The following is a 16355-nucleotide window of genomic DNA, read 5'->3' on the forward strand; positions in this document are numbered from 1 at the left end:
CAGTCTATAGACCATTTTCTGCCATATAAGAGCGCGGTTATTAATAAATTTCCGTTAAAAAAAGAAGCACGATTGGTAAATTCGCCACGTCACTCACAAAGGTTAATCGATACTCGCGTTTTATAAACGTAGGAAAAAAAAGTTTCGATGTGCGAACCACCGTTTAACCGTCCACGGGAGTTGGCGCTGCGCGCTACGACGAAGGGCAGGATGAACGGGAATAGCAAGTTCATCGTAAAGTCCGATCGACAATTTCCGAGGTGTCACTGTGCGCTTTCAACCCTCCTTCCCCCCTCCCTCTCTCTCTCTCTCCCTCGCGACTGCATCAAAATTGCCGTGGTATATCGACCGCCAGACGTTAGCAACACCGGCCAAAATTATCCGAAATAAAATATCGTGCCGTTGCGCGAGTTGTTGCGCGAGGGATCGTTGAACCCGCCGCGCCGGCCGCGTAACCAGATCGTTCGAAAGACAATTCTTATCCGCGAGACACAAGACGCGAGTTTACCGCGCGGCAACCACCCGGTATTAAATCCCTGACTATTGAGAGCGGCGACAGATAAGTAAATACGAGTTTCTCCACAGGGGAGAAGGCAAGAGGACGAGAGGATGGATAAGGGTGGTGAGATTTAAGGGGGTGGAACGCGAAGAGGGTGTCGAAGATACGGCAGGCATGCGCATCGCCGCCCAGCAACCGGCAAATCAAATATTAACACCGGCTTTATACCGTTGCCGCCGATGGCACCGTTGGTGCTCACAGCGGAATGTATTAACTCGTGCGTTCGCGTCGCGAAAGCCGCGTTGCTTCGAGCTAACATACATATGTATATACATGCCATAAACATTTACAACTTCAATCCTCGCGTTGCCAAAGAATCAAGAAAATTATCCCAGATCAATTTCACCGTCCCGCCTTAGCCATAAATGATTTTCACTGTCATATATTAGAAGAAGTGATATATATGAGCAACTGAATGTAGTCGGGCTGAATAATTATCACTTGACAATTTAAATGATTCAAAGTGGCAAAGAGAGATGTAATAAAACGGTGTTTTTTTTTCGATATGCACTTTTCAACATAACAATAAATTATTTTTCTAGAGTAATCCAGAACATTTAATTACTTAAATGCTTTGAATTACTAAATTCCTCGCAAAAAGTTTCGCGTTCAAAAATTAACAGTCTCGCGTCGAGCATACAAAAATGTTACGACCCATTCACACTTTGTCCACGTAATAATTTCTTCTTATTTATCGGGGAGAAAATCGGAAAAACGATCTCCGATTTCCGATCGTCGATCTCCATCGACGACAACCCGGTGGTGATTCGTTGAGTCCTCCAAAAGTTTCACGCCGACGAAAATCCGGCGGAAGACAATCGTCGTGCACGCGCTCACCGGAATAAGATGAAGCACGTCGACGAAAACAGACTGACAGACTGTTGGGAAAACTTTTGAACTAATGGCGGTTCTCTCGTTCTTCTCCGGGTAGTTAAAGCCCGTCGCGCGCGCTCACACGTATTTTCCTTCACTCATCGGCTATGATTTTCGCATCAATAGTGAAACGTTACTTGCTGATTAGGCTTCGATTCAACGGTTGATCTACAGCTTTTTGCTAACACTCGTTTATCGTTAATAATTTCTAATTCCAACATTAAACATTTCCTTTTAGTTGTTACAAGTAATTTTACTAAAAAGAGATATGATAACGAACACGATTGACAGCCATCCCATAAGTATTCCTCAAATACTTTTAGATGCCATGTGCTCGTTAATGGACTATCAAAAATATCTAAATAGCTTCGGAAATATCGTAGGGGGTGGGGCCACAACATTCATTTTTTGTTCGGCGTTTATTTACGATATTTCCGAGGGTAGCGAGTAGCGAGTTTTATGCGAAATTAAAAATAGTACATGGAAATTCGACGACAATCAATTCGGCGGTGTTATATCGCTTGAAGCATTTCGCTTTTACGTGCGCCAGCCCGTCGAAGTCGTAAATTTTTAAATGACGACCGGTTTTGGAAACGTCTCTATTCCGACGTTTCTTTTACCTCGAGACAAGCAAAATGCGCCTCGCGCGACACATTTAATTTCGATTTCATCATTCAAACTTTTACGATTCTCATCGACGAAGAATATGTCATTATTGTCATTAAATGATCCATCGTATATCTTAACGATACATATCTGATCCTCGCAGCTGTCGTATTATTGAAAATGAGAAGGAAAAAATTGTAAAAATAATTTTGCGTACTCACTACAGGCCGTTTTGGTAGCGTCGCGATTGCCTGAAACAGAAAAAGAACATCTCTAGTGAACGTTGTTTGTCAACTTACCGCCGCCACGGGGGCGAAAAATTAAAACTATTTGGCGCGTAATAGGAAGAGATTGGCTTAAAAAAATAAAATTCTTCCGGGAAATGAGCGCAATGCAAAAATTCCAATGAGAAGCCTAGAGTCCGGGCCGAAGTGCAGCGCGGCACGGCACGCCGCCGCGCCGAGCTAAAATCCACCACACATATTATGTGAAAGTACAGTAATTTAACAGCATACGGAGAATTCCTGGAAACAATTTGCGAGGCAAAGCCGGTAGCCGCTCATAAAATACAGCGAGAAAATACCACGAATTAGCGGGGGGAATTTACAACAAAGCGCAGAAATTATTGGAAAGCGTCGTGCCCCCTCCGGTTCTTTCTCGCTCCTTTCGTCTTGTACTTTCTCTGGCTACGTGTGTATGGCGCTCTTCCGTGTACACGACGAACCACGCATGCACTACATAGTCGCAAACGCTCGAGTAAGCTGCGTTATTCGCGGCCACTTCGAATAAATTTGCATACGAAATTTTGCCCCGTTCAGAGATTTTCGCAGATATTTTATCTCTTAATTAATTTAATATATTTGCAAATTGGATTTGTATAATTAAATTAATTAAAGATATTATTTCCTATGTAAGTCATCATTCATTGGTGTATCTAATCTGCACACACTAGATTCAAGGAAGTCTTGTACATTAAAACGCCTCGTTTTCTAAAAAAAAAAAAGGCAGTCAAAAGCTATTCAGCTTGATTTAACAAAACAGAGCTTCGTAATCGTTGTTTCGTAATTTGTCGTTGTAAATAAATCCCAAATTACTAAAAACATGCACGCCTCATGCCGTTGAAGATTCGCCCGTGTACTTCAGACAGCAAGAAAAATCCCTCGCGCGTCAAAGAGCCGGGGGCGACACTTAAAATTTGCAAACGGTACGAAACCGACCTGAGTTCGTGAATGCACCCCTCAAGGTAGATTTCATGTGATGTTCACAAAGCGTCGTCCCCCTCGCTTTTCCGGCAGACGGAACGACTGGCTTTAAACGACAACTCTTTCCGCTTTTCAGGGTAAGCGATAATGAAAATCGTCTGAGTGTATCATCTAAAGAAACGTTCCGAAAAACACTTCCGTCCATTTAAAATCTTAGTCTCTAGAGCTCAACTTTTATGAATTAATAAATCGTACTGATTATCATTTGCTTAAAAATGTAGTAAATTTTTACATTAAAAATTATAATAAACAATAAGATATATGGCAAACAGAGAGAAACCGTTAAAACATTTGTTCTTTTAATATTTATGATCAGTCCGACCGATTTGACTTAACTTGACACAACTTAAAAATACGTTGTGTGTTCTTTATTAGGCGTAACATATGCGTAATTTATGCTATGATAGGTTTTGCCATAATTCACATATGTCTCCATCTGGGTTTGCATTTATCTTATTTCGGAAAAAGTTTGCAGCGATATAAACTCGGACGTCGAAACGTCACGGATCGACCATGGGCGCAGATCAATGATGCATTTATATTTATTTATGCGATTTTCCATTTTCCATGTGACACGTATGTCCGAAACCGTGACATTTGGTCGCGAGATCGTCGCATATGCACGTTACCTCGCGGAATATTAAATGCAGCCGGAGCGCCGGATTGTTTATTTATTCAAGCTGCGCACAAACACACACACACACACGCACACAACATATCTCCGCATTCGTTCACTCCTCTACCCAGCAGTAAAGCCAGCCAGGCTACCTATTAAGACAGATGGCATGGAGATTATTTACGAGGGTGCGCACCTGAGCTCGCGCATTTTCAATTTCGGGCGTCGGTGCTCGATCGAACACACAAAATTCACCGGAATTACGCTGCGCGAATTCGATTTATTCGGAACAAATTATCGAATTTCGTAAATGCGAGACTTGGAAAACTTTCATCGCCACATACTTTTTTTTATCGGCGACAGTAAATCCGGATCTGGATACAACAAAAAATGTTTATCTTAACAACACGCGCGTATCGCATCAAATAATGCAGACACGCGATGCCAGAAGCCATAAAAGCGACGAAGGTACACGAGAAATAAATAAAATTTACCCCTATATAAAATACGATATCGGATTATGACTTCGCCTTCAATATGAGAGGGGAAATATACATCAAAGGATAATAATAATTTTTCCATCTTTTTACCAGCGCGGCTCTTTTCGATCTAGCTGCATAGAAATTTATTAGCTTGCCGGCGGCGCGTCGCTAAATCGTGAGTTATCGCTGTTATCTCTATCGATGACGAACGACGACAACGACGACGACGACGACGACACAGACACAGACACGAGTCGAGAATTGGGACAACGACCTCGCGCTCGCTCGAAACAAAGAGCGAGCGTGACTACGGCACTGATGCCCCGGCAGCCTATGTGCTTTTACGCATGGCGCAAGGTTCTCCCGGCCGCGAACGTGACGCGTATATGCACTCTCTACTTGGTTCTCTCCGTTCTTAAACGGCGAAACATGTCGGAGTCGATGCGAGACACGAGCGAGTATGGCCGGGTGGCATCGGCAATTCCGCCAATGTAGCCCGCTTCTAAGTAGTTACGTCGTCAAGCGACACGACCTCAGTATTCCGCGTTTAGTGTGTTATGTCAGTCAGCCGGTATCATTTGGGGCGAAACAGTGTAATTACATGTAGGATCCGCCGTACTTTGCGCGACTCTGTAATTTCGCCCGTATAATTTATGCGACACCGCAATTTCAGCGGGACGGACGCGAGTGCGCGACGGCCGCCGCCGACGCGCGTAACACGCGCTGCCGAATGCGGGATGAATTATTACGCGCGCATCGACGGCGGGCAGCACGTGTGACACTCGTGAGGGAGCTCGTGAAAGGAAAAAATATATATACACACGGCTGCTTCAAATTTCCATCTCTTGAGCAAGAGAGACGCGTGTTATTCCCGCTGTGTATTATTCGGATTTAACAGCCGCGGATTAAAACGGCGACGAAATTTCGAACGAGGAGAGAGAACCGTTGTGCCGCTCGTAACGCGCCTTGGCTTCTGGCGCGACACGAAAGAACGGCGATTAACGGTTCTCCGGTGCATTGTGTCGCCCTCGGTGCCGATCCTCGCACGGCCGGGCGCGGGAGAGGAAGGAGCGGAAGGCATTAAATTTTCAGCGCGGTCGTACTACCCGCGGCCAGGAAATATGCTTTAAATGGCGATAACTATAAATAAGGGGACGTACGTTAATTCTTTAGGAAGCTGTAGCTCGTGCTTCTCGGATGCGAGAATCTCCTCCCTCTACGCCGTACAAGTCGCCCCAATTTCGTTTTCCAATCTACTTCACTCCATTAGATTTAATAGAGATATGGCTGCCTATATGTCGGCGTTGCGAAATACACAACGCAGCGCAATTATTTTTCCCTCCCGGGAAAGTATTATACCGGATCTGATAAAAAATAACGGTCAGGAACATTTGGACTATAATTTATCTGTAATAGCCTTTTTCGAAATGAAATAAACAAACTAACAATAAACAAACGCACGAACTTTTTTTATTGCAAAAAAAAATCTTTTTTCGTGATGTACGCAATGATATATCATATAAACGGAAGATATTACGTGTGATGTTTGTACCACGCGATATGTATGTTTGCAATGACCAATTCGGTTAACAGCCCGGATTTAATGCATTGCCGAACCGATACATCTCATGGCATTAAATATAGCCCGTTTTAAAGATTGCGTACGTTAGCTTCGCCTCTATCTAATCCTCTTTGCCTTACTTCTTGGTGACGAGAAAAACGAACGCGCGGAGATCTCGCACGATAAGTGCACCGTCAAATGCACTCCGACACTACGTTCGTCCTCCTCGCGAATTCGATTGATTTATTAACGAAAGAGCCGAGCAAACAAGCGCCTTCCTTGCCCAAGATACGAGCGACTTTTTCGCTACGGCGATAATTAATTGCGCTTGCAATCCTGTTGCACCTTTATTTGTCCACGTAGAAAGTTTTAAACGACGCGAGTTTTCTTCATCGAGAGTGCGACATTGCAGCGCAATTTAACGGCAGAATTCACGTATACTTTCGCATTTTTGCATCGATTGGAATTCTAGTCTTTCGTCTTGCTCGAAAGACTAGAAGAGATTAACGTTACATTCGTTTCCGCAGTCACATACGAAGTGACGTAATTGCTTTTTTTTTCAGAACCATAAGATTGCATGTTTCTAATTAAATTAAAACAAGGGATTGCTACATAAACAAAAATATCAATTTGAGAAATTAAATCGTCTAATATTCTTTGATTGTAAATTCACAAGTATATTCATCGAGGTACGCAATTCGTTGGAAAGTATTAGCGCGTGCAAATGGAAGGAAAAATCCAGGGAGTTTTTAAATGCGCGATGATAAAAGTTAGAGGTTTCGCTTCTCTACAAACTGCCGTTGTTTGCTCGAATGCGAACGAAGGCGAGGAACAACAGGCGGTGAAACTGCACGACGTGACTCCTTATTCCGTCGCTTCCGCCCTAAACCATCGTCCGCTGTTTCCGTTTTCTTCCGTATAAACTCGGTATTTATGCGACACAAATAAAGAACAGAGGAAAGTATTCCGGGAAATAGCGCTTTCTTGCGTGCGCGAGCTCGTACTATTGGGATTACCTCGCAAACGTGACTTTATATTATAATGAAAAATGACTCTGACTTTTGGTAACCAGTGGACCAACGCGTTTTTACCGCGTACATTGAGATATAAGCTTCTGTGAATCACTATCCTAGGTGTCAATTGACCCTAGAAGCTGCAAAATTATACAATTGGATAATTGTCATCGCGACGCTGGACGCGCCATTAGGAGCGTATCGAAAAACAGTTTAGAAAAGCCGACGCGCCATTTATCTTGTCGCCTTTGGGACGCGCCATTCCGCTAGATAATCGAGGTGATAAATTTCACCGGGACATGCTGTATACATCCCACGTGTGCATGAAGTCTGCCGCATATCGTTCGGAAAACAATCAATCTACCCCAGAGCTTACCGGACGGCTTCGTGGACCATAGTCGCGATTTTGCCTGCCGAAAGCCAGACGACAGCCCGGGTGATTACAATCGGCTCCATGGCCCTCCAACCTTTTCCTCCATATTTATTCTTTGCCGCACTCATATTCCAGGCACACCAAACACACAGGTTACTCGTCTTTTACGTTATCTAGAAGTCTTGCGACTGGTTCCGCCAATAGACGTAAATTTTAATCCAGATTTGATGCTTCGACCGTTTCCAATTCCAGAACGAATCGTACAGTCAACTCACGAGAGAACTTAACAAACCGCAAGAAGTTGCAGTAGAGTGCAAATATATTTTGTAGACAAAATATATTTGCACAATATTTGAATAATCCTAGAAATAATAAATTAAAATTAAAAATTAAATTTATTATAAGCTCACTAGGAACTAAATATATATTTTGTAATGTTTATGTATCTTGTTTAAGTACTTTCGTGACTGACTATATAAGATATAGTACAAATTTAATAACTGATTATTTTACTTTATATGTGAGAAGGCAAGTCATTAAATTCTAATTTCTTTTCCATCAAAATATTTTGTGTAAGATATCGAGAAAAATAAACCATCTTTTACTGCTGTTCAAAATTATTCTATAAAAATTATTCTTTACATATATATTCAGCAAAAAAGATTTTTCGCAATTTTACAACCGGCATTTTTACATTTCTGGATACGTCGCGGTGGATAAGCTCTTCGCCCGTACCCAACGCATTTTCGTGTCCCGTCCCAGAAGTTTGACAAGCTGCTATAGTCACGTAGAATGAAAGGGCGAGCCGGCATGACGACGGTGTCGAATTTTATGGCCGCGCCGAGATAGAAGTGCGGAAACTCATGGAAATCGGACGCTCTTTATTTCCCGAACGACGGCTGGTTGGTAGCAGCGCGTGACCCCATCGAGAGAAGCCCAGCTGCGTGCCTACGTCTCGGGCACGCGGAGGCCTCGTTTTTCAATATCTTTGCGTAACCCCTTTGACGTGAAACGGAAGATACGTCCATTGATTCGGGCCAATCGCCCGTAACGTAAACACCGATAATGTTCGAAATGTTTCGGTTCGTGCATTTCGGAGCAAAACCCGATGAACGAGTGCATGTCCTTCCCTCCCACCTCAGACATCTCGTCACTGTTCGAGACCCTCTTCGTTTCTCATACGGTAGTAAATAATTCAAAAGAACAAGTCATCGACACATTGGGGACACTGCTACGATGGTGATCTGACATTAATGATTGATAGTACGTCAAAGAAGATAAACAGAAAACGGGGGCGCATGAACAAGTTCGAGGTTCACATGACGACATTCTAACAACAAAATTAATCAGTACTGAATTATTGGAAAATATAATATATAACCGGAAGAAACTATTATAAAGTGACAATCAATCAATTGACAAAATAATGAGTGTAAAAGTAGATGCAAGATACTTTATGAAATTTTGCTCAGTAATGTCAACAAATATCGATCGGATAATACACTTGTATTGCTCGTTCTAATGGAAAACAGAGCTAGAAGGATTAATATATATATCTGTAGTACGTAGGAAGGCATTTCCCGTGGAAGGACGAGGAAATTCCTAAATCCATCGGATCGTGGAAAAGGATAATGAACGATAACCCTTCCTCAACGGGGCGTCTAAATACATCCCCCGAGAGATACGGTTTTGCCTAACTGTGCATTCGGGATTTCGCCGACGCTCGCCGTCCCGCTTAAAGACGACTGGATTTTCGCTCCAGTCGGTGTAAACAAGCGACCGGTACTTAAAATTTCGATCCCCCTTGAATTTACCGCCGGTCAAACGAATCCGCGGATATTTAGGCCCTCCGTCTAACCGGATATGTGGCGTGGCGCGAAAGCGAGCTTAGTCCGAAACTTCCGGCCCTCGTAAGCCGCCGGTAAAGCCGGCCGCGAAAGTTCGGCCAGATATTACGCTGGCAGTGATTAATTGCGAGCTTTGAAGTTTAACTCGGCGCGCCGACGATCGCCGTAGGTAACACGCCTGTCCGGTTTCGTATTGTTATTGGGCAACCCTTCGCTCTCGCGGACTCTAACGAGTCCGAAGCCCAGGATTAGCCTCGTACGAGCGTTTCACGCTGATTCGATTAAGTTCGCCACGTCGGAAGTGTTCTATTATTGGCGCGGAGGAGGGGCAGTACATGCTTTTAATTCAACGGAGGCGCGTATAGACTTTCCGCTTTCCGCCGACGAGCGAACAAAGGGACGTGCGAAGCGACGATTGATTGCCGGTGGATCGAAACCGACAATAATTGAAAAACTTGACAGAGAAATCTGCAAATACCTACCGTGAATGTACGAAAACCGATAATATGGGTAAATGTATGATATTAAAATCATTTTTCATTAAATACTCTCTTTAGTCGATAGTTTTCGCTCTTTGACGAATCTCTTTTGCGCTTACCAGAATTTAAATTATTTCAAATATCTTTTATTTCATCGATGTCTTTCACGTGTGTGATACAAATGATGGAATTGGAGTCAGATGACAGTAGGTTAGTCACCAATGATTTGTCGAGCGAAAAACAGAAGTCGGTTACGCTCCGAGGGCGGCCGGATGTCGCCCCGAGAGAAACATCTTGTAACCAATTAAAAGGGACAAGCCGCTCCTCCGAAAGCGAGCTTTTCTAAGAACACCATTTTCTCGCGTCGCTACAACGCGCATCTATCTTTAGCGCTTTTTGTCGCGTCTAAAAAACGTGGCTTGTCATACATGCGCGGAGTGCGTGGCGAGTGCCGCGGATCGATACGATTCCGAGAGCTCTCCCAGTTCCCCAGACAATATCGACGGGATCGCCATTAAAGTCTATCTTCGATACGAGAAGCTCCGGGCAACTTCGGAGGCATTGAGTTTCGTAATATCGCACGAAATCGCCTTCGGAGAGATCAAAGCCGGGCTTACGGATACAAGCCACAGTGGCAGATCCCGCGCGACCATGCCTATTTGCTCGGAATTTGAGCTTCGATACCTCGATTCTCGTGTCCCTCTTTACCTCGATCCTCGAATGCAATTTAAAAATAGGAGACTTGCGGCCTTAAAATAAAATATCGTAACGTAAACAGATCAGAGTTAACCGGTATTGAAATTCACCTTCAAAACAAGTTAACGTGAACAAAGAGAACAGCGTACTCGCGTAATTTATTTAGTATGTCGCGTAACAGACGCTGTGGTTTGTTAATTAAATGTAATAAAATACCGCGTGCCAATTCTGCGAGAAAACCGACAGCTCGCATATCGGTGAGACCAATGCGTCGCGAAAAATCCTCGCTGGCGAGGGACCCAGGATTCGTTCCGCGAGCCGTACTTGTGCACCGTGAAGCGGTATCAAGATAGCCGCAGCCATTACGTTCAGCCATTTCACAGGCAAATAATCGCACGTTTATTTCGCAAAGAACGCTTTCCCCGCTTCCCCACCTGCCGAAGGATATCATCGCGATTGCTTGATTTATTCTCTCCTCCGTCAAGTCGCCCCGCCGAATTTAATGAAAGGAAAGGAAAATCTCGGCTTTGTTGCCGCTTCCTGCTTCTCGTGCCAGAAGATACACATCATCGAAGGCCGAATGCGTGAAGGAGACCCGGCAGCCGAAAATGCCTCGGCTCCTCCTCTCATTAACGAAGGAAGCCAGCGTGACCGGCGACGACACTGTAGAGATCCTCTTGACGACGTTACTTTGTCGACGTTTCCTCTGAGATCTGGCTCTCTTGCTTTTTTTCTCTCATTTCCTCTTCTCTTCCTGGAGCCTCGAGGAGGATAAAGACGCGCTGCACGATCTACCCTAACGTCTGTTCTACGTTGAGGGCGAATGCACCTGCTGGCTGGCTCGTTTCCAAAACTCGATGGCGAACGGTACGAACGCGTGGCTCTAAGACTCTTCTCTTCGTTTCTGCCCAATGTTGTGCAGACAACTCTAGAGCACTCCGTCAATCGGCGAAATAAGAGAGAGAGGAAGAAAGGGGAGAGATAGAGAGAGATATATATATTATACGAAAGCTAAGGCGACGTCGTTTGTAGGGCAGATGTGTCAGTGAATGACCGATCCTAAACTTGGCAAAGCTCTGAGAGAGGAAGCTTAAAATCGTCTTACGAGATAAGGAAATAAGCAAAAGAATGCAAATAAGATTCCCAAGTATAAGAGAGGTACATAGTAATTTAAAGTGACTTATCCCGTCTATCCTAATTTGAACACATCGACGCAAAATGCCAGGTTTTTTACTAGACTTTTTTTTATTGGATTCTTCTTGGAATTAGATGGACGTACAAAGCGACTGCGATACCCTGTCAGAGGCACTTAAGTTGAAGGTAATCGATCCGCAATTATGGAGATTTCAAAGGCGAGTTGCCCGCAACTGACACGCGCTGGTGATTATAGAAATATCGCAAAGATATTGGATGACGTTTGATTAAACGGACGGGGAATTACATAACGCTACGATGATCGGTCGATTTCGCAACCGCCCAGACTTCGTCGCGGATAGAATTTCGATATCGATCATATCGGGTTGACACGTTGACATTGAGCGAGACGACGTTGCGAAGCGACGTTTTGTCTGTCTCGTCTCGAGAGGTACTGCATTTCATTATGTATATACCGTCCAAAAGGTATTAGTTGAATGGAAAATTCTCAGTAACCGTTACATTTGATAGCACAAAGATACGATCTCGTACAAAAGCGTAATTGAAATCTGCCAAACCTATCGGAAAACAGTGGGCTTTGTCTAGCAGTATCAATTGTATATTCTAAGCACGTGCTCATAGACAATTATTTATAATTAAATTATACCCCGTAGAATTTGCAGGCAAATCAGAATGCAATAAAATAATTCTCGATATAAATAAATGTTAGCATAAATTGAAATTTGTATTAATATCATTGACGTTATCATATATCTTCCATAAGGATAATTATTAAGCCACGCGGGGGCATCCCATTCGCACATAAATCATCAGATATACAAAAATAATAATGGAGTATAATATCTGGCCGTGCCACCGCTGCCGGCTCAAAAGAGAAGAATATAAACCATAACTCACGAATACATGGCGGAGATTCCGATGGAGCGCTTTCCTTCTCTCCGCGCTCCACCCGCTCGCGGCCTCCCTCCCTCCCTTCTCGTCTCTTTATCCGCGATCGCGATCGACGTCCGTAAAATCGTATCCGGCGCAACGAATATGACCACGATTAAGATTACGGCGATGCCGATGGCGACGGGACGCCGAGCGACGCCGATCGGAACGACCGGAGCCGATACGTTATCTTAATTGCCCTTCGAGTACGACACGGCTCAGGCTTCCAAGCGCACTGATTTTGCGGCGGAACGTATGGACGTCTAGCCGTCGAACCGAACGCCTTTTTAATGGCGCACGAACAAAGATAAACTCAATCGCAAGCGCGGTCGAGACCCGATCGCATCGGACGCGGTTGCATCGCGATGCACGGTAACGGGTAGATCCGAACATACGGTCGTACCCGATAGTAAATTCAATTTTTAGTAGAATGATGTAGCGGTTCGAGCGCGACCGGGTCAGGGTACTACATGAAGAATATCTCTTGTGTAGAAGCAAGGGTTCGAACTGGTTTTGCTTATTTAAATTATATGAAAGATACCCTCCGGAATCTATTTTTATCAAATTAAAATTTCACATTCACGTAAAATAAAAAAATTTGTCGGCCGTCAAACATGTCGAAAATAAATCATCCTTAAAAATCTTTTTAAGTAAAAAGTTTTGTATGTAATATACAATACATGCAATAAATATCAAAATTTTCCTTAAAGAAAAATTTTGCGTCCAACAAAAACGATCTTTAGAATTTAACCCTCCGAATCACCACCGTTATTTTTACTGCTTTGCCCCCCTGGGTCCATTTTGTCCAGCCTGCCGGATCTTGGCGTCCCTTGGCGAGTGAATTCTCACTACTAACAACTTTTTTTAGGGAGGGGAGCCAGACCTCGCCCTCTCTTTATTTCGGAAATATTTAATGAGCTCAAAATTTCGCTTGTGCCCAAAATGAGCCAGGGGGGGGGGGTGACGGAGAGTTAAATCAATAGTTCTAAAGTACTTGTATACGCAGGAAGCTGCATGAAAATTTGCTCCAGATTAAAAATATTGTAATAACTCTATCATTACCCACGAAATTCTTTAGATTGAAGACTTGGTGCAAACTTGGCGAAAATAAATCGATTTTTCTCTAAACCAGGAATTTCCCTATTTTACTCTGCGCAGCGCCGAAAGAAGTATTATCGTATTAATATGAGATAGACGGCAGTGCTTTCGCACAAACGTGATAAATCTCTCGTGTCTTCGCCTCCGTTGTCCCGACTATTCTCTTATTCGCCTTTCTCTATCCTCGCTTTTTCCATGAGCGAGCAAGCCGCGGCCAGGGCTTGGACTCGTGTATTTATGTGCCATGGCTTATTTATTCTCGCGCGTCCGTGCTCGATAAATTGCATGCGCGCGCGTGAGAGAAACAGAGAGAGAAAAAAGACGGAGAGCGAGGGAAAGCTTTTCCATACACTAAACGATGCATCCGAACTACGGTCGTCGCGGCGCGCGTCGCAGCTGTACGCGAAACGCAGCTGCGACTAATGAGAGCCGTCCGTTAAACCTCGCGCAGTCAGCGATGCCGATACGTCGATAGGCGAAATGAACGCGCGATAATTCTCGCCAGGTAATTACCGTGTTACAAGGAGAATCTGTGATCGTGCGTCGCGTCACCGGGGAAAATCGAAGCGATTGTCGCGAATAGAATCGGCCATTCAGAGAAACCGTCTCAAAGCCAAAATGATATTTATTATTATCATACATTTTCAAATCTGATACAGTGCTTTTGTGGGAAAAACATAATTGGATGCAGCTATGCAATAAGGAACCAAGTGCCATTAGGAGCGCCAAGCGTTCCTATTTTATCTTATTTTACGTAGACAGGAAATTTTCTAAAAATGCATATAAGACAAAGAATTGTATCTGATGAGAAGGATCATAGCGGCCATTATATTTGAGATAATGTTGGCACAGAATTTTATTTCTAATGTTTCGCGAAATTTGCTCTAGTGAAAAAGTAAGGTTTTGAAGTTGGTTCCGCATTGCAGAACTGCGTCCAATTTAATTTTTAGCTCATGCATTTTTGCAATAATGGACTGTTACATGTTATCTATATTATTGAGTATTAAATTAAATTATCCAGAAATTGATGTTGATAAAACAAATGTGCGAGAATCATTATTCTAGCGAGAAGGGTTTATCATGGCGATATCGAAGCGCGACTGGAAGCGAAACGAGATTTCCACCTGCTTGTAGACCATCGCCCGTCCAGTTGGTTGCGCGCATCGATTTTCTCAGCGAGCAATTTGATCGAGGGTGAAAGATGATGGGCGGCGAGGGCGGGAGGCAACGGAGGGAAGATCCTCGAGATCATTTGGGACGTAGGGAACGAGGTCGCGCGGCAACCATGATCCCGGAGATCGAAAAAAGGTTAACGACCGCCGCTCGAATCGCGACCCAGCTTTTGGACTACGGCGTGGAACGACGTCGTTTCCCTCCCCCGCCGCCGTGTCTTTATCTCGCCCCTTCCATCCGTCCTGACCCTGCCCGACAGTGACGAGAGAGAACGGCGACGGAGACGAAGGAGGTTTAACGACAATGCGGGGTACGGAGATGGAAGAGAGAGCGATACGCGATCGGTCAAAAAGTTACGCCCGAGCGAAACGAGACAGCTGCTTAATCTCGCGGCGACAAAGCGGATGAAGAGGGTAGGATTTAACGAGATAACCAATATCGCAGCTTCGGGTTTTTTTTCCATTTCGATTTTCGAAAGAAATTTTTGCGAGCGAAACCGCGCCTCCCTTTTTCTTTACGATGGCTCAACGCAATCGTTCGTAGAGAGCGGTAGAATTACGAAATAAATCACACAAATGGTTCGGAAAATTATATAGGGTTCTGGAAACGTACCGAATGTCTTATGTAATTTAATTGTGAAGATCTGTTGTCGAAAGACTACGCCAAGAGATGGTCCTACATAATTTTTTAAGAAAAATATATTAACATTAAAGTTGTTGTAAAATCTTTGCCTGAAGGGACGTCCTATATTCAATAATTATTTCTAGACAGAGAAATGCCTTGATCAATTCCTGGAAAATATTTGCATGATTAGACAAAAAGATGACAGACCAGCTGAACTGACAAATCGAGCTGAGTTGCAGTGGCACGGTCCAATTAATTCATTAATTCCCGGCGGGATGACCGTGAATTCTCGGAATTGTAACAGCAGAAGTCAAGTGGTAATTATAAAATTATGCAACCGGATACCTATTAAATACGTGACGAAAAATAAGTCGGTACAAGCAGTACATCCATCATCCGTCCTCACTTATCTCAAGCACTGGGCATCTAATTAAGTCGCTATTAATAATGATAATTCACAAATAAATCATTAATTATCAGAAAAGTAATTAAAATTATTTTGAGAAATAAATAACTGATACACGTGTAGAGAATAAGAATAGGGTGATAGCCTTTTTGAATATTCATCGGACAGATAACCAGATAACATTAATTAAAATTAATTAAAATATAGTCGCTTATCATCAAAATTATCATCATACTCATAACAAACCGAATTATTATTAAACTTATTTTTATACGTGCTCGTGACTTGTATCTACGTTCTCAATTATTTGCGTTCGCCAACGCAATTTCATCGTACACTTTACTGGCTAACTGTAACTATCGCTCCGCTCTCAGCGTTCCTGTTCCACGTTCACGAGCGCTAAATCAAATTCATTCGTTATTCGATATACCGGGGCGCAGCGCTTCGCGCGTATGTACATACGGCTGCTCTGTGCGTCATAACTTGGCGGCGTCTGCATTTTTCAGCGTCCAATCCGTTCGCTTTCCCTGCATGCTCGCTTTTATCCCGACGGGTCCGCAGAGAATCGCCAAGATTTAAGGAGCATGAAGGAATAAGCCCGC

At 43.7% G+C, this 16355-nt stretch overlaps 1 protein-coding gene across 11 annotated transcripts in view; it reads right to left on the bottom strand.

Moving 5' to 3' along the window:
- Positions 1-16355, bottom strand: part of LOC139787425 (growth factor receptor-bound protein 14) — a 248550-nt gene that overhangs the window by 106377 nt on the left and 125818 nt on the right. For all 11 annotated transcript variants that reach the window (XM_071726503.1, XM_071726500.1, XM_071726499.1 and 8 more), the window contains one exon: positions 2260-2289. In XM_071726503.1, the coding sequence (XP_071582604.1) occupies positions 2260-2289 (30 nt within the window). The remainder of the gene's footprint in view (positions 1-2259; positions 2290-16355) is intronic.

This window comes from Temnothorax nylanderi, unplaced genomic scaffold (assembly GCF_030848795.1).
Source record: "Temnothorax nylanderi isolate EJ_2023f unplaced genomic scaffold, tnyl_v1.0 TNYL_tig0009_pilon, whole genome shotgun sequence".
Lineage (NCBI taxonomy): Eukaryota > Metazoa > Arthropoda > Insecta > Hymenoptera > Formicidae > Temnothorax > Temnothorax nylanderi.